The sequence below is a fragment of the Asterias amurensis genome, chromosome 8 (assembly GCF_032118995.1).
Source record: "Asterias amurensis chromosome 8, ASM3211899v1".
Classification (NCBI taxonomy): Eukaryota; Metazoa; Echinodermata; class Asteroidea; order Forcipulatida; family Asteriidae; genus Asterias; species Asterias amurensis.
The window spans coordinates 1,862,370-1,885,165 of NC_092655.1; the positions used below are offsets into that span (position 1 = coordinate 1,862,370).

Here is a 22,796-nt window from a genome sequence, read left to right on the forward strand (position 1 = left end):
GATTGTAAAGTACAATATTACAAACATTTATTGTCCTATCTAACATCATTTTAAGAAAAAAATCAAGAAATATATTATTTTTCATACTAGTTCTTAAAAATAAATATATCTTGTATTGCAGTTTAGATGTATAAATATTTGTGAACGAGTCAAAATTAATTCCAAGATGGCGACTTACGGTAAAAAGCGACGTGTTGAGGAGAATCTAGACGAAGAAGGTCCACCAAATAAAGACAAAGACAATGATTCGAGTCCAGACGAAGACGAAGAGGGATATGATGACGATTCACCACATGAAGAATTTAATGAGGTGATTCATGAACAAAATTACATGATGTGAGAGCGTTTGTCTTGTGGTCCAGATTCCGGACATAGGTCATGTGCATGTGTCACGTGTGTACACACAAGCACATGGGAGCGACCGAAACAAATGGACTATGAAGTGAAATGTTGGGACTAACTCAGTCTCATGGTCATAGTGCTACTGTTATTTAGGTTATGGGATTATAGATATGAAAGATATTTTGTAGATTTTGGGCAATCTTTTCTAGTTTAGGAAAAGGATTTTTTTAAATTAAAGTCTGTTAAAAATTATTAAATAAGTTTGGTTTTTTTCATTTAAAATGCTCATAAAAAAACACGTGCCCCTATCAATAAGTAGGACAACCTTACTCACCATTGACCTGTTATGTTGACATGTTCACACATCAACACTAATGGATTTATAATCCAGCCATCCCAGCTGTGACTGAATGTTTACACTTGTGTTTGTTGCTCACAGTCACCATAAAATTATACCTACCCTCAAAACTGTTCTTTTCTGACAGGAAATCCAAGTTGAGTTCGAAGCTTTGCCACCGCAAGAAGATGACTTCCATGGAATCAAGAGGTTACTGCTGCAGGTTAGACTTGGTTTGTTGTGAAATCACTATCAAATGACGACTTAACCTCAAAATTTTCAAAAGTAGTTTATCATTTTCCAAAATGAGACAGTTTATTAACCACCTGAAACCATTCAAATGCACAGAATGTGTGGTGACCCTATTTTTTCTACTGAAACTCTCCCCTCTTTAACACTACTTCTTTTATGATAATTGGGTATTATTTGTTTTTTGCAGCTTTTCTTGAAGAGCCAAGTTAATTTATCGGAGATGACCAACTTGGTTTTATCACAGAATCATGTTGGAAGCGTTCTCAAGGTGAGCTATGTAAGACCTACCCATAACTGTTTACACCTCTAGACCATCGAGCTTGCACAGTAATCAGTGGTTAGTTTGAATTGTGTAAGGGTTGAAACCAAAAACAGTTGTCTTCCCGGATGCAATTTTATTACATCAATTCAGTATGGCTCAGTTCATTACCAGTTTTTCTTTTACTTGTAGCAAAGTGCGGATCAATTGGCGGAGGAGAGTGATTCCAGTGAAGATGATGACAACATCTATGGCTTCATCTCAGTCATCAACATCTCAGACAAAAGGGTAAGACTTACGACTTGTGGTTTGAGGCAATGGGTGCATTCGTTTAGCTTCCCAGGGTCTACCCCGCGGTGCTCACTCGGGTGAGCCCCTGACAAGAGCTAATCGAACAAGACACACTCGCCCTCTCGTGGTGACGGCATGCACCTCAGGTCACCCCAAGTGACCCACTCCACATTCAGGGCACTAGGGGCTGACCTGGGTGAGCCCCGTCAATGCCATTCGAAGGTACCGGGGCAGACCGGGTCAACCTAGGGAAGCTAAACGAATGCACCCAATGTATGGTGGAGTCATAATGTTTTTTTCGGTTTACTGTATCAATATCTACTTTGGTTATTTAGATTGTTTCCGATTATTGTTTGTTTTAGGAGGAAAATTGCATCAAAAGTGTACGGAGTCTTCTGGATGAGAGATGTTCAAAATGTGGATCAGCCGCAGAGAGAGAGGAGTTACTTCGGATCATTGATGACCCCAAGCACAGCGTAGGCCTCCTTCTTAACGAGAGGTTTATTAATATTCCGCCTCAGCTAGCCCCGCCCCTTCACAAAAGCCTGCAGTAAGTATGGATTGTTGTGTGGCGGTGCAACATGGTTGTAAATCAGTTTTGGGGGAAAATTGTGTAACTGTTCTGGGGCACGAATTGAACTCGCTAAAATCTTTTCTTCTTGTTAGCGCCCTGAGCACAATATTAGAAGGCACTACTTTGCGTTCTTTTCAACCCTTGCAGTTTTTTATTTTATCTCTTTCAAGTGAAGGTAGCGGGGACACAGTGTAATAAATCTCTTATAAGCTGTGGTGGTTCTGAGAAGAACCAGTAGTTTAACAACCTCTCTTTGTGCCTGCCATTACTTTCCTCCAGAAAAGACCTTGAGTTAGCATCAAGAAAGAACCCCAAGTTCAAGCTTGACTACTTCCTGCTCATCTGCAAGAGTTATAGGGAGAACAGCCTGCCCACAAAGAGCAAGAAGAAGAAGAAAGGGGCTCAGCAACAGATGCAGAGTGAATTAATGTTCACTAATGCGGAAGATGAATATTTTCTTAAGGTCAGTTGGGAATAAGTAGTCATCAAATGCTAGAGGTAGAAGAGATATTTGTGCCCTCTGCTCAGGTTATTATGTTTTGGTACATTCTGTTCTTTGTGTATTGATGGGTATTTTCTGTATTTTGTATAATTTTGAGCAATGATGTCTTGTAACGTCATTTATGGTGAAGTGTCTTGCTCAAGGACACACGTGCCATGACCAGGACTCAAACCCACACTCCACTTCTTCAAGGAAACCATCCCTAATAAAATGAACTGCATGTTCAAGATTGTACTCTGCAGGCAACATTGTTTTCTGAAATTAATCTTATAAATTTGTAATTTTATTTTGGCTTCCCTCTCTAGGCTGCTGTTCTATCATTCAACTACCCCGTCTCTGAGGAGAGTGACACTGCTTTAGCTGGTACCTGGTCTTTTGACGACACAGAACTAAAAACATACAGGACTGTTATGGTCGTACCTGCATCTCACATCTCAGATGTTCTGTCACAAATAGAAGAGAATCTTACAGTCTGAAAAGCCCTGACAAAAAGGCCTGACAAACAGCTTAACAGAGATCTCAAGATTGGACTTTTAGTACTACAAGAGTTTTTCAAATCTTTGTGTCGGTTGTGAAGTCCTCCATCTGAAACTGTATGGAAATCAACGACGGAACCTGGTTTTTTGAAGTTCAGTTGCCTTCATTCATAGAGTAAATCCACATGAAGTTCCTTAATGCACAAATCGAAAATTAAAGATTACTTTTGTAAAAGCCCGCATTCAGACTTGTGCATAGTTTTTAAAATGTAATTTTGTTGTTACGGAAATACAGGCCTGATACTTCATTGCCTTGGTGCCCTTTTAAATGTTGGTGCCCCAAATTTTCCCCCACTTGAATGAGGACGCTACAAGTGCATCACAAATCTAAAAGACATTTCTTTGAGGTCAGTTACTGACTTCAATCATTGGGTATTAAGACTTGATTCGGGGGCAAACAGTGATAGTCTCTAGTGTTGCTTCAGTGAAGTATCAGGCCAAGATTCTTTAATGAACATGTAGTCAACTTGTTTAAGGTGTATAACTGACAATTTATAAATAAATAAAAACATACATAAAGTAAAGTTATTTTCTTCAGTGCCATCGCTATTTGGTTTAATTCTACAAAGCTCAGTTTTAATATAAGGGAAAAACCATATTTACACAGTATTGAAAGGTGGCCATAACAGACCATTGAGTTAGTAGCCAACCTGGGTACAAAAGCATGGGGGTGTATATTCACCCACCAGTCGCCCAACTGGCTACCTCATTAAGGATAGGGTTACCTGCCAAGGGGCAATTTCGTACAGCTGCACTGGTTACCGGCCAAATAACTATGTGATGTATTTATCACTTCTGATTGGTGTCAAATTTTGTCTATGAAATATATTTTGATGAGCAATTGGTTTTGTGAAGTGGATCAGTGAAATGTTGCCATGAAATTTGTTACATGAACCATTATCATAATGCAAACCACAATAAATATAATATTTGAAACACTGTTTTCAACTTGGGTTTAAGCTTCTGGCTGCGGCTTATGCTTGAGCTCTATCTGACTGTTTGAAGTCCCATTTGAAGCCATAGCCAAAGTTGTGGTTTCAAAAAGGTGCAATAAGAATGAACAATCAACGTTTATTTAAACTTGTAAATTTTGCATCAATAATAAATAGTATTACATGTACTTGGTTTTAACCCTAGCGGTAAAAGATATCTGCTCTTAAATGGCAATGGCTGTGGGTTCGAATCCCACCCAAGCTATATTTGCCTGTGGATTTTGTTTCCACAGAACTCTGGAAAGTATCAAATACAAATTGATGTAAGGGTAAAAAACACCCAAATATCCAATAGTCATTTGAGATATAGAAGCCCGCATTGTGTGGGCATCATCTTTCCATTAATAATAATAAGAATGTTGGTGATGTTTTAGGCAAATTATACAGTAAATTATATACTATATGAAAAATCCAAACAGAAATTAATTTGTCTAGTTATTTAGGTTGCAAGTGAGACTCGCATAACCTCTTTGATCCTAGCATTTTTGAGGTTGTAACAAAGAACTGTTTCAGTTACTAATTATAACTTTTGGCAAATACATATTACACCACCGATCAGCAAATCCTTAATAAATTTCCTCAAAATGATGCTGGTCCCGTTGGACAAAGACTGGTACCCCTTTGTTTCACATTTATGCTTGCTAAGCAAATTTCCGCTTTTTGCATTGTCAAGAAAATAGATCAAGAACTTTTTTTCAAAACTCAGCGCCGGGTTCAAGCTTTGCAAAATAAACACTCCCCCAAATTTGATGACAGGTACAGAGCCGAAGCCAGAACCCAAGCCGAATTTTGGAAAAGATCCTTGGGACAAGAATCCATCCTAGTGATCAGCTGGAGGTGTGTCCCATCTGTTTAGGGTGGTTACAACCCACAATTGTCAAGCAAATATTACTACGAGTGTAAAAACAATTAACACTATCAGAAACAACACATGTTTAGCATAGTCAGTCAACTTGCTCATTTCTTAACATCAGAACCAAACTGGCACACTGTCAAACTCAACTTTAAACAATTTTTATCTCCGACAAAAAGAGATTCCCAAATAATTTAAATATGTATTACAGCGGAGTGCAGGGGGTAAAATTCAACTATGTTTGTTTATCATCAAACGTGTATTGGTGGGCCATTGCAGTAATGTATTTACATTTTTTTCCCTTCAAATTTGATACTTTTTTTCTAACCTTGCAGGAGATGAATCCCCTTTTCTATCTTTTCTCCCCCTTCTGCTTATACTACTTTTTAGCCATTCTACCTGGTACTGTACTTTGCTTGGTATTACCATGAGTCTCTTTCCCATACAATGAGGTTGGCCAGTTTCTTGTAGTGAGTAGAAACCAATATCACAAAGAATGCCAATAGTTGCTGTTTTATTATAAAGATGACCCAAAAAGGTGTCATCAATTGAAATGTCGGTGTTAGTGGAGCTAAGATTACTGTGTGGGACTGTGCTCACCGCTTGGGTTGCATAAAGTTGTTGGTGGCGCCAATTGAAATGGTTGGTAGAGGTAAGGGGACTGCTCACTGCTTGGAGTACTCTTGCGCTTGTACCTTGGCGATGATACGTTCAAGGACACGCTTTGCCTCGCAGTCGGGAAAGTTTCTCATGTCGTAATACTGACGAGCGATTCGGATCAACCTAAGGAGAAATAGAATGAGCATTAAGAGTTAACCAGTGTTGTAGACAAGGGAACTTTTCAATGAAACACTGCTTTTCAAAGGTGCATGGCAATTACAAATATTAATTAATACAAAAACTGGAACGATAATGAAACAATACATACGCACAAAGATATTCATAGAAAATATAAAATATAAATAGACAGTGAGGCAAGGCTGATAAAAGAATTCATTACAGTCAAAAACCCAGCAAAATATTTAAAATTACACCAAGATATGCCTACAGTAAAAATAGATTTACAAAACATCAAATCAACTTCTTGCTAGGCAAAGAGTGTTTTGTTTTCTTTTTTTCTGAGGCTCAAAAAGTGTTCACATTTTGATACAGCATAATAAATCAAAATCCATCAGGAGAAAAAAATTCAAACATCTTTTATTTAAACAGAACAAGGACGTTCAGTAATTGGGTTGACAAGGACATTTCATTTTTAAAACTGCAAAACTTTGAATTTGAAGTCTTGTCTTACCAGTCTGGTTTGATGTCCGTCACTGTACGGATGTAGTTCTTGGTAGTCAGGACAAACTCATTGTACAGCACCCATTCTGGTTTGTGATCCAGACACGTAGAGGGATGCAACTGTACAATCTGGTTATCTTTGACGGTGAGATAGTGCCCTGTTCGCTCTAGATGAGCTACCTAAAAATCATGCAAGGTAATGAATAATTTGGTATTTTGTGTTTGATTTAATTTTATTGGGAAATGGTTTTCTTCACAATTAAACATGCATTCGCGACCAGAGGCAGAATTAAAACATTTGCACATGTACACATTAAAAACTTAAAATACAATATAGAAAAGAAATGAAATTAGCGGAGAAAGAAAAGTGGTCTTTAGCAAATCAGAATAAGGATGAGATGTGATGTTTGTGAAAGTTCCAGAATTTTATTTTCTGTGGGCCTTGGTTGCCCCTTATTCTAGACTTGATACCTCCCACATACATCAAAAGGTTTACAAACTCGTGCTTACAAATCAGGAAAATTGCTCTAAGCTTTGTCTTTCTTCCCTTAATTGTTTTTCCACCTACTTCAAAGCAAAGAAGATATTTGACAAATCACAGGCCTGTTTCTAAGTATTTAGGGATGAATTCGGACGGACGCAAATGCTGTAATCTTACCTGCATGAAAAAGCCGGAGACGAGAGCCTTGCGGATGTTGACGTAGTAGTCTTTGCTGTTGAAGTCTGTGCTGGTACGCTTCAGAGCGAAACGATCCATGATGCGGGCCAACTGCTGCCTGACGTTGTCGGCTGACTTCAATGATCGACTCTGGATGAAGTTATCGTAACACCACTGGACATCCTCATTGTCTGCTCAGCACAAAAAAACCAAGACAAAACTTATTAGCATGACTTAACGACAGAACATCATAAGTCTACACACAAAAATGTAAACTGGCTGGACATGTAGCAGATCTACAAGAAAGTTTGGTGGTCTTGTGGTTTTCAATTGAACAATGACACCGTACTGAGTAATATTGAACAACAAACAAATCATGGTGTGTCCAACAAATATCTTTCAATTAGACAAGATGGTCCTAATAATAAAACTGTGTTTATCTGTGAGGACAGTTTTTCCTCATCTTGATTCTGGTCTTGTAAGATATTTCTGGGCTAGTGACAAAATTTTGTTTAAAGGCAGTGGACACTATTGGTAATTGTCAAAGACTAGCCTTCACAGTTGGTGTATCTCAACATATGCATAAAATAACAAACTTGTGAAAATTTGAGCTCAATCGGCCATCGAACTTGCGAGATAATAATGAAAGAAAAAAACACCCTTGTCACACGAAGTTGTGTGCGTTTAGATGGTTGATTTCGAGACCTCAAGTTCTAAATCTGAGGTCTCGAAATCAAATTCGTGGAAAATTACTTCTTTCTCGGAAACTATAGCACTTCAGAGGGAGCCGTTTCTCACAATGTTTTATACCATCAACCTCTCCACATTACTCGTCACCAAGAAAGGTTTTATGCTAATAATTATTTTGAGTAGTTACCAATAGTGTCCACTGCCTTTAAGGCTCCAAATTCAAGCCCGGCTGTAGCAAGATTGACAGACAAAGTAAGGAGGAAAAGATACAAAAAAAAGATAGAGGGACTATAAAGAGAAGGTAGCTGGGAGGACAAGGATCTCAAAAGAAAGAACATATTGAGGGAGTTTAAGGGAGGGCTACATCCTTAAGTAGGTGGAAAATGCCTCAGTACAAAGGACAAACTTTCACAAAAACTGTAAAAGAACTCAGGTACTACTCACTCTGTTTGAAAGCATGGTAGACATTGAGAATGGTGAGGTGATCCCCATCGATGTGAGCGAACCGCATCTTGGCCTCATCTGCTGCCTTCTTGGCCTCGTTCGGTCGCAGAAAACACTGTGGAACTAAATCAATGTTGGGTGGTGGCCGCCAAGAAACGACCGTCCGATCCCCGTTTAGTATAAGGAGGCCCAAGAACACCTAGGGAGCTACAGCCACGAGATCGGCTGGGGTTGTAAGTCAACCATGTGGGTCGTATCAGACGACGGTCCCTCTAAACTTAAACAAGAAGGGGTCGTTGTAATTTCTTAGAGACACAGATTTTGAACTATTTCATGTTTAAACCCGAAATTGTATGGTTTGATTCTGCTTTGCTCATCCAAAACAGCTCAATCTAAGCTAATAGAGTGTCCACAACTGTTCAAATCTTCTCACTGCTCATTTCAATAGCTTCTCATTTGAATTTTAGAAAAGTTTGAAACTGATTTCTTGCGCACACCAACACAAATCCCCTTCTCTCACTCACAAAATTTGGACTGAAAGCGGGGTCTAAAATCAGGACTGGCAAAATTCAGGGCAAAACGCAAACAAAATATATGTGTATTTTTTTCAGTTCAATATCACAAAAACATCAAGTTTAAACTATTATGAATTCCCCAAATTGCGTAGTAAGAAAAAAAACAAAGTAAAAACTATTTCGTGGACCTCGCTTAAACTACCAAAATTTGAGTCCTTGATGACGCTCAGTTTTCAGAGAACATGTACAACAAAGCATAACTAACTGATTACGCATAAACATTCGCACACATTTCTTGACAAGGTACGCCAAGGCATTTTGGGGTCACCATTTTGGACGCCTAACAAGGAATCATTCGTTTCAAATCCACACAAAACAAAGCACCACTAATGAGTTTGCATAAACATCCACACACATTTCTTGACACGGTAAGAGTTACCGAAACGCCTAACTAGGAAATATTTATCTCAAATCCACACACTTTCATCTGCATTTGCACACCTTCACATCAGCATTACCTGACAGCATGGCCGTGATGGAAAGGATCTCATTGGAGCAGTTGTTGTCTGCGCTGGCGATGACCATCTTCCCTAGCTGTGGATCCAGCGGAAACTCCGCCATCATTGAACCCAGCTCTGTCAGGTCTCCGTTGTCGTCCAGCGCCCCGAGGTAGTTCAGAAGCTCCAGCGCTCTCATGAGAGTTTCAGGGGCTGAAAGAAAGCAAGTCATGGTTAGCCTTGTAGCCCTATATGCTTCATTTTTAAAAGACAAGGGCACTAAGGCATTTTCTACGAAGTAAAGGGCACTCTTTGAGGAAATTGTAAATTTCTGTTTAGCATTTTCAAGGGCACTGTCGGTCAAAGCAGGGGTGAGAGTCTGTGCTGACAAAAAAGTTTAAACTGGAACCCCTTTGGAGGGACATTGAAATGATAGCATTTCCACCTCCTGGTGTTGTAGATTCATAAGCACTTTTGGGCACAGTATCATCAGTGCTAGAGAAGAAAATCAAAGAGCATGACTTATTTTGTTTGGAGAAAAGTGACAGCATTTTCCCGTTATCCCAACAGACTTTAACAAATCTGAATTCTGATTATTTTATGGAATAGACACAATATAAAATAAATAATTAAAATATTAATTAAAAGAAAACAATTTTCAACCCTGTCACTTTGAGTGAGATCATCTATAGCACAGTGATTTAGTTAATATGTTTGTGAAAAGGGTCAAAGAAAGAAAATAGTGAATTTTTGACACCATATTTATATTTACCAGGTGGATCCATAAAGTCAAAGTGAACCAGATCGTCGATTCCAAGTTTCTTCAGCTGTAAGACAACCGTGCCGAGATTAGACCTAAGGATCTCCGGGTAGGTGTTATCCTGCATCTCTGTCTGGTACGCCTTCTCCGTGTACAGACGGAAACACTTGCCCGGTTTGGTACGACCAGCACGACCAGCTCGCTGCTGGGCACTGGCCTTGCTGATGGGCGACACCAGGAGAGATTCTACCCTGATACGAGGGTTGTACACCTGTATAGGTTCATTGACAAAGCAAAACAATGATTAATTCCAATCATTGAGACTGTGTCTTTTCTTGTGTAACTAGTTTGTGTGTCTTCAATTATTTTAGTATATTCTATACATTTTTCTTTCTCATAGATGTATGTACACACATTTGGGGGGTCTCCATCCAACATGCTTGGGTTTTTTTCCTCCTGTTATGTTATACTTTGTCGTTTTAAATGATTGAGTGGAAATAAATTTGAAATATTAACTATGAACTATACATACATACACACATACATACATAAGGAAGATCATGCTTAAATGAACGATGTTTCATGATCAAGAAAAATGAATGCCGCCTTTTTATAGATCCACATTAAATTCAAAGGAGTGCTGTACTTTGAAACTCCATGAAAAAGATCATGAAGAGTGTCAAAGTATTCTAACCTTTTGTTTGGCGAATCCAGGGTCAATCACAAACACAACGCCGTCGATTGTGAGCGAAGTCTCTGCAATGTTAGTTGAAATAACCACCTTCCTGCCGATGGCACCATTGGCTTTGTTGGGTGGTGGCGGCTCGAAGATACGCTGTTGGAGAGCAGGTGGCAGGGTGGAGTAGAGTGGAATGGTCTTGATGTCTCCGCCCTCGTTGCCCAGGTTCTCAACCTCACGCCTTATACGCTTGCAAGCTTCCTCAATCTCCTGTTAGGCACCATAGGTAAATACAGATTTGTTAATAAACCTTGGACCTTTTATCAGAAGAACCATAGACAGAAATACTTCAGTCAGGAAAAAATCCTCTGAGATAACTACAATCAACTTAAAAGCAGATTACACAACTGAGAGTATTTTCCGTTCCCCCTGGACAGGATTCCAGTCCATCACAGGTTACTCTCCAGCTCTCACCAGTACCCAATTGTACTCCTGGGTGAAGAGAAGCAACTATGATTCAAGAGCCTTACTTAAGGACACAAGTGTCGTGATTGAGCAGGCCAGGATTCGAACCCACATTCAGTTAATTACAGAACTTGAGTCCATCGCCCTAGACCGCTCGGCCTGGACAGTCTGTCAACTACAAATACCAGGCGGGAATCTGACTCAGACGTGAATAATTTAGAGAGTATTGAGAATTGTCTAGGCACGCCATACTCACCTCCTGTCCAGTCAAGAAGAGCAAGATGTCGCCTTCAATCTCTTCTCCCATGTGGATCTGAACGACAGTGCGTATAGTTGCCTCTAGGTAATCCCTCTCTGGTTCCGGAGTGTAGAATATCTCCACAGGGTGTGCACGGCCGGGTACAGTCATTAGAGGTGCATGATCAAAGTAGTCCTGCAAGGGCAATAATGTGTGTGGGTTTACAGCCATTCTTTGTAACAAGATGTAGTTCTTAAATAGCATTTTATCACACCTCCTAAAGCGCCCAGTATTTTTTCCTGCAAGGTATGCAGAGCTACGTGTTGAAACACGAGACCTATTTCTTAACATAGAACCATGTAATGGTTTACAAGATGCTGTGGCACAATATGCTGCTAATCAAACCAGAAACACATGGGCCAACCCCTTCTCTTTAAGATAGGTGCACTGGGTACTTTTACATGCATTACACAACACCAAGGACCAGCTGCTTTACGTCCCATCCAAACGTTGCAGCAATAATAGTTAAGTGTCTTGCTTAAGGGAATAAGTGTCACAACCTAGAATCGAATCGATATCCTGCTGATCAGAAACACCAGAGCTTGAGTGCAGGGTTCTTATTATTGTTTCTGACTGGCTCTTAAGTTCTTAAAACTACACAATCTACTGTGAAATCATGTGAAAGTGCATTACATTTATACAGCAATATTTCTTCAAAATTCTAACATTGTGGATGTCTGTGGAATAAACTGGATCTTGAAACAAAGTGAACTGAATTCCAAGAGACTCACTTGAAACTTTCCGGCATCTAGCGTGGCACTCATGACCACAACCTTCAAGTCGGATCTCTGCTTCTCTACCTCCTTCAACAGACCCATCAGAATATCGGTGGCGAGTGTACGCTCGTGAGCTTCGTCGAGTAATATGACTCCGTAGCGCTCAAGCAGCGGATCAGTCATGGCCTCACGTAATAACATACCGTCTGTCATGTATCTGAAGGTGATTTCAGATGAGTGATAATAATTATAATAAATCGTTTTTTATAAGCGCTTTCTACTATCAAAGGGCGTCTCAAAGGGCTTCCAACATTAGTACCCCTGGGGTGGATTTCACAAAGAGTTAGGACTAGTCCTAACTTAGGACTAGTCCTAGGAGATATATAAATTGCATGGATAGTCCTAAGTTAGGACGAGTAACTGGTCCTAACTCGAGATAAGACTAGTCCTAATTCTTTGTGAAATCCACCCCTGGTCACTGGGCCATTAAAGCCATTCACTTTAACCATCTCAGATCCCTGGAGAGAATAAAGCCTGTGCTGCCAAATATGTACACACTAAGTAAAGGTACAATCAATCAGACAGGTTCTTTGATAGACAGTATACGTCTGTGAGATATATCCCACCCGAGGATTGAAAGCAAGGGAACACAAGCAGCAAAATCTGTGGTTTGTGGTTTCGGGACTGTGAAGACTGGCAATAGACCGTGCAAATCGCAGATACGTCTTGTCATTTTTGGGACCACTTTGGTCTTACTTGCAAATGGCTTATTTCAGGCATGAGCTTACGGACACTACATCATGTCAAATAAAAGGTGTAAAGATGGCTCACGACAAGGGCCAAGTTTATAGGAGTATATGAAGCAAGACAGTTCTCTAAAGAAAAATTCTACCTGGCAAGTAGATACACACATGATGTTACCACAAACCAAATATATAGAAGGGCTAAGTTGTTCTAGAATGTTAAACAGAATTCCTCATTTCATAAAATGCCAAACATGAAGTTAAAAATCCCAAAGTTACAAAAATCCCATACAAAACAACAGTCCGATCCACTTACTTGAGCTGTGTTTTGGAACTAGTGCAATCTTCAAATCGTATACTGTAGCCAACCTCTTGTCCTATAACCAGATCCATCTCATCTGAGACACGTTGAGCGACGCTCATGGCTGCCACTCTCCTGGGCTGTGTACAGGCAACTCCCTTCTTGTTGGACATTGCAAACTTGCTTCTGACGTATTCAAGACACCACTGGGGAATCTGGAGTTGAAACAGTAAAAGTGTTTTCATTAGGGTTTTAGAATTTAAAGGGTCTGGGTACATTTTGTAGGACACAAAACAAAATGTACACAGATTTACATTAAACTCGCAGTTTGAAGATAATGATGGTAGAAAGATTCCCTTAAAGTATATTACTTGCCGAGGTGCTGTAATTGTTTAGAAATGAGTAGTCACAAAAACTATTTCAGCATGTAAAACATATTTTCGTAACAATGTTTTTTTCATATCTCATAAGCTACAACACCTCAGCAACTAATATTTTAAGGTAAGCTTTCTACTATCATAATCTTCAAACGGTATAAGTTTAATGTGAATCTGTGGACATTATATTTTGTTTATCACACGTCGGTGTTTGTTTGTTTGTTTGTTTGTTTGTTTGTTTGTTTGTTTGTTTGTTTGTTTGTTTGTTTAGATGATCTTCCCATCAGGGAACTTGGCAAACTCCCACCAGGAGATATAAACACCGAGTTAGGGTTAACATGGTTAAACCGAACATTTCACATCAGACTTTCGATTCAAACCAAGCCACTGACCTGTGTTGTTTTTCCGGAGCCCGTCTCACCGACCAGCACCATGACTTTGTACTTATCTAGCATCTCCATGAACTTAACCTTGTACTCCCATACTGGAAGTGTGCGTCGCTTGGCGAGTATAGTATGGTATCGCATTGAATAGGGAGCCATGCTGTAAGGGTTGATGCCAAGGTTGTTCTGCCGGCTAGAAGACAATTAAAGAAAGATAATCATGTTATATTTTTTTTTAAACTTTACTGGATAAGTTCTAAGGATTTGAAGCAAATTAAAATTTGGAAGGCTTAGGTAAAGTTTAGGAAATGTTGGACAGTGCAAAAGAAGAAACCTATCTGAAGGCTTACCAATTTAACAGAGGGACATGATTATGTAGCAGCAGCCTTACTTGATATTGATAATCATGCTGAATCAAGTAACTATAGTGTTGGACTTGTTAATAAAATGATTTATTCTCTATTCATAAAAGCTAAAGTTCAAGTTCAAATTTGTGTTCAGGTTGCAGTTAGATTAGGACCCAAGGGTATGGAATTTCATTTTGTATAGGGCAAGGCCATTTTCATTTTGTAAAGGGCACTTCCATTTGGAAAATCTTCAAGGCTAAGGGAAACTTTTAAAGGGCACCAAGGCCAAGACCAGGACAATAAACGCTATTGCTTCCATGGTCTCAGTGTAATTTCAGGCATGTTGTCAAGAGTGGAGGGCTATACCTTGCACTAGATGGTATAGAAAGAGGAGCGGATGTAATTCCGCCAGAAGATCTTCCTCTGTCATCTCGGTCGCGGTCTTTATCACGGTCTCTGTAATAAGAAGTAATGAGTAATTGAGAATCATCATGAGACTGTTACATATTGATTGAAGTTATTCAGTGCAAAGAAGAAATGAAGCACAAAAGTGCGTAATCTTGGCGTGATATCCCATCATCATGGTACTTTGCCAAGTAGTGAAGTAGAAGTACAATTTGTGCACACAAATTCTTGTAAACTTGCACGCACAAGTTTAAACAACAATAATTGACAGGATGTTCATGGAATGCATTCTACAGGATTTACAAAATCTGTATTATTTTTTTACATTTAATATTTTACGAAAACAATTTTTTTTTGTATCAACCTTCCAGGACCGGCCATGGTGGGAGACTTTGTGGCATCAGACTAACCAAGTAATTTTCCATTGGTTACGTACTTCTGAGTTTGCGCACTTTACCAAGATTAATGGAGTTTTTTAGCAGGTAAGTCTGCTGCCACCAAGCGTCCACAAAGTCCCTTATTCACATTTTTGGGACTTGTGCATGAAACTTCAGAAATTCCAATCAGTTTGTGAGACATATTTCATTCAAGATACACTTTCTTTGGCAATAAAGATCGCATTTGAATTGATTTTAACTTGTTATCTAAATTCTATGATACTTTTTTTGCAAGTTATTGACATCTTTAGTGAACGTCGGCTACAAAAAAAAGAAAAACTGTAGAGTTCAGCAGTGAACGATTCACTGCACACACACACGTACTTGTGAACAAAAACACGACGAACAGCCGGCCGACATGAAAACATGCATCAAAAAATAACTTCCAAAGACAGAATAATTCAACACAAACTTCCTTACCTGTATTCCGAATCTGAAGATCGTTTCTTTGAGTAAGAATCATTGATATCTAATCGTCGTTTTGACATATTTATAGATAATTTTAGACTAAAATAATTAACAGTTTCGTTTCGTTGAGTGCGGCGACTTACGACGTCCACACTGCGAGTGATTTACCTTAGTTTCATAGTGCCTCTTTCATTTTCCGTTTTATGAAAAATATCTAAAAAGATCAAAATTCCTGTCAGTTAAAAAAACCAAGCACTATATTGCTTTTATAAAATCATTAAAAACTTTTTAATCGAAATTGTTTGAAATATTGAGTTTTTTTCAATCGTAGAATAAAAACAACCACAAGAAATTGATCGTATTTAGACTAGGGTAAAAAAATGTGTTAAAACAAAACTCCCGGATGAACATGTGCGTCAAAGTAAAAAGTCAAGATGGCGGCCTCCATGGACAAAGTTTTGCGCTTTCATGAAATGGGCTTAGATGACCGAATTTTAAAGGTAATTATCTTTACACATCAAAGACAATGTAGTAAAAGTAACTCACAAAGATTTTGCTCTAAATTAAAAGGTCCATCTTGTTTTTTCAATTATTGTAAAACACATTTTTATTCCTTGCAAAATATGGAGTTAGTTGCTCGAGTTTGTCGCCCCAACATTCGTATTGTTTGTAGGAGATAAAACCAATCCGCCCCAACTCTTGTTTTCATATTGCGTAATCATGTTTTTCTTTTTTAATGTGAACTGTGAAATGTGAAATGGCGATTGTTTTTTTCTGATTGGCTATAAGTTAAGTCCATAAGATCTGACGAGGTTGGATGCAGTATCCACCTGCTCATGGCTGAAAATAAATAAATAATAATACAATTTTAATTTTATTTAAAAAAAAAAGTAGAATATTTATAAAATTTCAATTATATTTTCCTTCATCCTCTTAAATCATATGACAATTTTTGGCAAATGTCTGTATCTATAATCTTTGTCTCATTTGTTATGAAATAAATTAGTCATATTATCTATAAAAAATAAGACTATAATTAATATAATACCCATAATACTCAGTCAAGAGTCAAGTCAAATCATGGAGGGCAGTAGAAATTTGATACTTCTTTACTTTTGGTTTAAAAAAAAATATTGTTCAAAAGTGGTTGCAGGATACTAAAATCTTTCTAAAATATAACTTAACATCGGCATGTGATCAGTATGCTTATTTGATGAATAAATAATAATGAATATGAGACATTATAAGTGATACATTAGTCTCTATACACAACACAAAACATATAACCATTCCACCTTTTGTGAATATTTCAACCTTTGTACTTTGAGACTCAAGACTGAGTGTACGTGACGGCACTGAAGAATGTTTACATTTTGAAAAGGACAATATTTCATGCAATGCTTGTGTCTTTGTTTTTTTATGTAGGCCATTGCAAAGATGGGCTGGTCAACCCCAACCCTCATCCAAGAACGGGCAATTCCATTAGCTCTGGAGGGGAAAGATCTACTAGCAAGGGCAAGGACGGGCTCCGGAAAGACAGCAGCTTATGCTATTCCTCTTGTGCAGAGAATTCTCACAAGTAAACAGGTAAAGCTCTATTGTGAACGAAGGGCAAAAACCAACCCAGCATAGTTCATCAAAATCCATGTTTTGTTTGATTCTGTTGGACTTGGAACACCACACTGTGTACTGTATAAATTAGTTCTCGACAATGAGGAAAATTTACACTTGCAGGTATGATGCAAAGAATCAAAACCACAGTGGATGATGGTCCAACAGTGGGAGGGTTGACTGTGTACTGTGCAGATGCATCCTACATCTAGTGTATTCAAAACCATAGTGAATGGTATTGAACAGTCAAACAGTAGGAGGGTTGACTGTACTGTGTAGTTGCATCATTCATGATGTACTGTTGAGGGTGCACTTTTTATTCAAAACCATATTCAATGGTCAGACAGTAAGAGGGTTGACTGTATACTATAAAAAGGTGGCATGTATTATTATAAACCATTTTGGATGATGCTGAATGGTCAGATGTTATGAGTGACCTAATTTGATTGGCTAGACTTGTTATTTCTTTTGCCTTAATCTCCATCTCAGACAGCAAGAGAGCAAGCAGTTAGAGCTGTTGTCATGGTACCAACAAGAGAGCTTTGCAGTCAAGCCTACAAGAACATCTTGGTGAGTCTAGAGACTAGAGCCTAGCCATGGCTTAAAGGGGCTCATTGCCTACAAATCTCGTAAAATATTGTTGTTTAGAATTGCTCCTTATCCTTTTCAAGAATTGTTTATGCACAAAAAGATCAATAGTGTTTAGTAAATTAGAGAGTAGTGATTCAAAAAACCTACATTTGCCTCTTGGAACACAACCAGTGGAACAAGAGGATGGTAAAAAAAAATTTAAAAAAACCTTTTTCTCAAAATAGCGGACCGTGTTCTGTCATGAAATTGCACAAAAAACACACAATTTTAAGGGACATTTTATTGAATCATTATATTTAGTTATGTTCACATTCGGCAAATCTCATCCCTGGATTCAATTATGGAAGGAAAAAGTTTATATTTTGCTATCTTAACTAAGAAATAAAAAATTGTGCTTTTTGTTTTGTTTTGAAGGAGCTTACAAGCAGCTGTTCATGGGAAGTCAAGTGTGCAGATGTATCAGTACAGGCCGATCTGGATGCTCAGAGGTGCGTAGGTTTCTTCCAGTGTTTAAAGACGTTTTGCGCATGATGTCATTTGAGTAGGGCGCCCTCGGTTAGAGGGCAAATGAAGGTTGCTTATTAGCCCAATCTTGTATGTTGCCCGTACCATTGATGTGACTTTTCTTTTATTTCCTCTTCATTTTATGTAAAAGATGTTGGTGTGATGTCAATGCAAAGAGTCCATTCAAAAGCAACTTGGTTTAAAAGTTAGTTAGATGGCCACCTGTTGAAAACAGACATTATAAACCTTTGCTACCTTTAAACAAAACACAGTGCAAGCCATGCTTGCCACCTAACAGATCTATGCCAGATCAAATTTTAGAAATAACAGCTGGTTCCACAGACAGTCAATTATATCGCCGTAAACGCTTATATTTTGACAGACCCCTTCTGATGGAGAAACCAGACATCGTTGTGGGTACCCCAAGTCGCCTTCTCGCCCACCTCAAGGCTCAGAATCTCACCCTGAAGGACACCCTCGAGGTGCTAGTTATCGACGAGGCAGACCTTGTCTTCTCCTACGGCTACGAGAATGACCTGAAATCACTACTGACTTTCCTGCCCAAGATCTACCAAGCTTTCCTCATGTCGGCAACCTTGAGTGATGAGGTGTTTGCCCTGAAGAAACTAGTCCTACACAATCCAGTAAGTTTAGTCCATGGTCATTTCACAAGTTGGCAATGACTCTTAGGAGTGCCCCAAAATTCAGGCATTCATGGAGTAATCTGGAGGGAAGATATATGTTAATTTGAGTCGATAAATGTTATGCACTTCAATCTTCATGGATGAGAAGTTTCAGACATTTGTATGTGCATTGTAGACAGGATGGAAGCAAGGTCTCCTCCTGGTAAACTTTTACTGTGGCACTATGGCAGGCATATAAATACAAAGAAAAAAGAATGTGTTGCTGGTAGTATAGTTCACCAATATGTGCAACGCTTATGAGAGATTTTGAGGCATCTTGAAGTATGCATATGTGTAACTTAATATGCCTATCTCTGTCTCCAGGTAACGTTAAAACTTGAGGAATCCCAGCTTCCAGATGTAGATCAGCTGACGCAGTATCACGTTAAATGCACCGAGGCGGATAAGTTTCTTCTTCTCTTCACATTACTCAAACTCCGACTCGTCAGAGGCAAAACCATCATCTTTGTCAATGATATTGATAGATGTTACAGGTAAGAAAAACTTGTCTCCCACGACTCATGTGATTAAAAAAAATTGTCTCCCACGAGCCATGTGATGGATCCATGTTTCACAAGCACAAATCAATAAACCTCTCCACTGTCTTTGTCTTGCAGATTAAAACTTTTTTTAGAGCAGTTTTCGATACCATCTTGTGCCCTCAACTCGGAACTTCCCGTTAACACAAGGACTCACATCGTGGACCAGTTCAACACCGGCATGTACGACATCGTTGTCGCTTCAGACGAGACCTCTCTGGCCACAGACAAAAAAGGAGCAGGAAAGAAAAAACAGAAAAAGTAAGCTCAAGGGATACTGCATCTTTGTTGAACGGACTCGGTCCAGTACGGTTACAGTTGAACATTTCTGTGTTCTTTTCCACCTCTTTAGTTGTCGCCCACTGCCCCCTTATGTCAACAAAGCCAAGACGCACTGATTGTAAAACCATCATCCAAATAACATTGGTATTTCCTTGCCAGTGGTAGTCAGGTACTTTTTGGCCAAGTACCAGGTACTGCCAAGTACAAAGGTGTCCGACTAGTCTAGTACTCAAGACTGGGTTATTGGGACATTATACTATGAGTGCTTTGCTAGCAAATACGAGTATGACACTTCAAAATGGTACTCAAGTAGTATTCAAGTATTAAGTGCTATGAGACAGCTGTGTACCTTCCAGAAGCAACTCCATCCTTCTAGTGCTTACTTGCCAAGATATTTATAGTTCATTGTTTTCTCTCATCAGATCGAAATCATCAAAGGGTAAAGGCAGAGAATACGGCGTGTCTCGAGGGATCGATTTCCAGAACGTGATGAACATCATCAACTTTGACTTTCCTCCAACCGTCAAAGCTTACATCCACAGAGTGGGAAGGTAACAATAATAAAGTTTGATAAACAAAAGGGAATCTATAGAGGGTACGACAGAGGATAGGAGTAGACTTAACAGAAACATTTTCATAAATTCAAACTCCATTTCTGAACACTTCGTGGTGGTTCATCATTTTAACAAATTGGGGTTATAACAAAGCTATTCTTATGATTTGCAGGACTGCCCGCGGTGACACCAGTGGATCTGCCCTCTCTCTCGTCAGTGAGAAGGAAATGGAGCCATTAGCCAAGGTTGAACACTACCTCGTCAAAGGTAAGGTGTGGTTTCCGTCATGTCAATATGTCCAGTGGTGGTACTACACAGTGGTACACAGGGAAGATCTTGCAGTTGTAAGGTTGAAGGTCAAAGCCCAAGCAAACTTTTAATTTGTTCATGATGCCAAACAAAAGGTGCTGACCTTAAAAAAATTAGAATAGCATGAAAAGTCTTTCAAAATCCTGCACGATATGAAGAAATAGATAGGCTCGAAAATGTTTTCCTACTTTTTTTCCCCAAGGACCAAATATCATGCCTGTATACAATAGATCACATGTTGACATGTGACATATGCAGGGCTGAAAGCTTCAAGGTCTAATTCTCTTGTCAATCTATCTTGAGAAGACTAATCTTATTTGTTTCAATTGGTTTAATAACAGATGATGGCACCTCAGTCATTAAACCCTACCAGTTCAAGATGTCAGAGATAGAGGGTTTCCGCTACCGTTGCACGGACGCCATGCGAGCCGTGACGCGGGTTGCCGTACGAGAGGCACGCGTGATGGAGATCAAGAGAGAGATCTTCAACTCCAAGACGCTCAAGACGTACTTTGATGAAAACCCTCGAGACATGCAGCTCCTCAGACACGACAAAATACTTCATCCTGCGAAGGTCCACTCTGATCTGAGGCATGTTCCCGAGTATCTAGGTAAATATCTCTCCCTGTTTAGGAAGCGCAGCGCCCTCCCTTGATTATTATCCACTGGCTATTGGCAGACTAAAACACCAGAGAACCAGCACAAATTTACAATAATAATAGTTATAATAATAATATTTTGGGAGACTACTCATCCAGCAGCTGTGAAGCTGAGTTACAAAGGGCGTGGCTTCAGCATTGTCAAACGGCATATCTGTAAAGGCACATTTCGCAGCCAACATGTATGTAAAGGCACCTTTGGCAGCAAGCGTCATTGACGTGTCTGTGACCACAGAGCATGCGTGCCAACTCAGACTCCTCAGCTTACACCCCTCCCGTCATTGCAAACCATGCAAACCATGCAAACCAATGCATGTCACAGATGAAAACAAGTTTTTAATTTCCATTCTTCCTGTTTTGTTTTTTCTTCTCAGTGCCGAAGGCGTTAAAAAACAAGGCGCAAGGAGCAAGCTTCAGCGCACCTGAGGCAAAGAAACGGAAATCGAAACACAAAGGTCCACGAGAATCCAGATTTGCCAAGAAAAAGGTAAGCTCTTGAATTTACTTGATGAAGGTAAAATTCTCACTGTTAACTTTGGTGTATGTGTATGATACGTGTCTCGCTCAAGGTCATTCCAGTGCTAGAACCAGGATTCGAACCCAGACTCTAACAACACCTGAACAATTTCAAGAGCAAACTTTGGTGGTCTGATCTGATGATATTTTGCTCAAACACTGAGACACATCCCTGACTGTTTGTTTTCTTTTTTTGATTGCAGCGAAGAAATGCAGCAGACCCTCTGAAAAGCTTCAAATTCAAGAAATCCTGATCGCCAGAAAAATCCATCAAAACCATCTCTGCCATCACCTGGACTTTAGTCAACTCCATTACGAACCCTCACCTGCTTGACTATGAGATCTCCCATAGACCACACAATAAGTGGCTTCAAAAATAGCGGCTTCAAATGCAAGGCTCTCCAGCATTACCCTGGTCACTGGGCCATTTATTTAATTCCTTTAACTGTCTGAGCTCCCTGGGGAGTATACCTCCTGTGCTGCCAAATATGTAGCACACCAAGCTAAATCAATCACAAGAACCAACTAGTTTTAGAATAGCTCTAAGGGTGTCTCAAAGCACTTATCATTATTTTAAGACAGGTTTTTTAAGTTTATGAAATTTGTGCCGAGATTCAACATGTTTGCACGGAGCATTTGCGTGTTGCATGGTATGCCAAATATCTTTTTTAAGTGATTGTAATCGCTCTCAAACAAACTGGCCTGTGGTATTCGAAGTTGAAACCATGCTCAAACATGTCAACTGGAAGCAAGAGAAATTGTATCATCACAGATTTTTTATGAAATGTGCATTAAATCTTAACCAGAGAAGAGAATACATATTTGTATGGTAGACTAGCCTCCATAAATTTACTGTGCACTTTTCCACTTTTAAGTTGAAACCAACGGTTCTTTTCAGAACCACCCCAAGTCTTTAAGAGATTATCATTACATGGTGTTACCACAATCTTTACTATATCATTTTTCTCAAGACAAATGGACCCCAAAGCGCCTAACACCATTTGTGAACACTGTGATTCCACCTGAAACCGTTGCTACTCCTGAGCAGTATGCAGCAACATGAACCAAATGTTAGCAACCCAATGACCAATGCACTAATGTAAAGCGCATTATAACGTTATTGTATCAAGTATATAAGAACAAGTTATTATTAAACCATACTGTAAATAAAAACACTTCATAGTGACCATGGATCGATTTCTTTCA

The 22,796-nt window shown here is 39.2% G+C and overlaps 3 protein-coding genes across 3 annotated transcripts; 2 read left to right on the forward strand and 1 right to left on the reverse strand.

Moving 5' to 3' along the window:
• The first annotated feature begins 166 nt into the window (after nucleotides 1–166).
• On the forward strand, nucleotides 167–3,617 carry LOC139941246 (BRCA2 and CDKN1A-interacting protein-like). Its single transcript, XM_071937723.1, has 7 exons — nucleotides 167–310; nucleotides 828–902; nucleotides 1,119–1,199; nucleotides 1,383–1,478; nucleotides 1,844–2,031; nucleotides 2,335–2,518; nucleotides 2,863–3,617. The coding sequence occupies exons 1-7, from the start codon at nucleotides 167–169 to the stop codon at nucleotides 3,031–3,033; spliced, it is 939 nt and encodes a 312-aa protein (XP_071793824.1). The 3' UTR covers nucleotides 3,034–3,617.
• LOC139941242 (putative pre-mRNA-splicing factor ATP-dependent RNA helicase PRP1) lies at nucleotides 3,614–15,495 on the reverse strand. Its single transcript, XM_071937720.1, has 13 exons — nucleotides 15,355–15,495; nucleotides 14,459–14,548; nucleotides 13,755–13,938; nucleotides 13,001–13,200; nucleotides 11,957–12,158; nucleotides 11,184–11,360; nucleotides 10,478–10,732; nucleotides 9,796–10,054; nucleotides 9,045–9,236; nucleotides 8,012–8,134; nucleotides 6,878–7,068; nucleotides 6,230–6,399; nucleotides 3,614–5,721 (listed from the first exon to the last, which is right to left on the reverse strand). The coding sequence occupies exons 1-13, from the start codon at nucleotides 15,420–15,422 to the stop codon at nucleotides 5,604–5,606; spliced, it is 2,229 nt and encodes a 742-aa protein (XP_071793821.1). The 5' UTR covers nucleotides 15,423–15,495; the 3' UTR covers nucleotides 3,614–5,603.
• A 273-nt stretch (nucleotides 15,496–15,768) lies between these two features.
• LOC139941243 (probable ATP-dependent RNA helicase DDX56) lies at nucleotides 15,769–22,765 on the forward strand. The gene is made up of 12 exons (XM_071937721.1): nucleotides 15,769–15,842; nucleotides 16,768–16,929; nucleotides 17,443–17,523; nucleotides 17,959–18,032; nucleotides 18,431–18,692; nucleotides 19,056–19,225; nucleotides 19,349–19,531; nucleotides 19,975–20,103; nucleotides 20,279–20,373; nucleotides 20,757–21,026; nucleotides 21,449–21,561; nucleotides 21,794–22,765. The coding sequence occupies exons 1-12, from the start codon at nucleotides 15,777–15,779 to the stop codon at nucleotides 21,842–21,844; spliced, it is 1,656 nt and encodes a 551-aa protein (XP_071793822.1). The 5' UTR covers nucleotides 15,769–15,776; the 3' UTR covers nucleotides 21,845–22,765.
• Nucleotides 22,766–22,796: the final 31 nt, after the last annotated feature.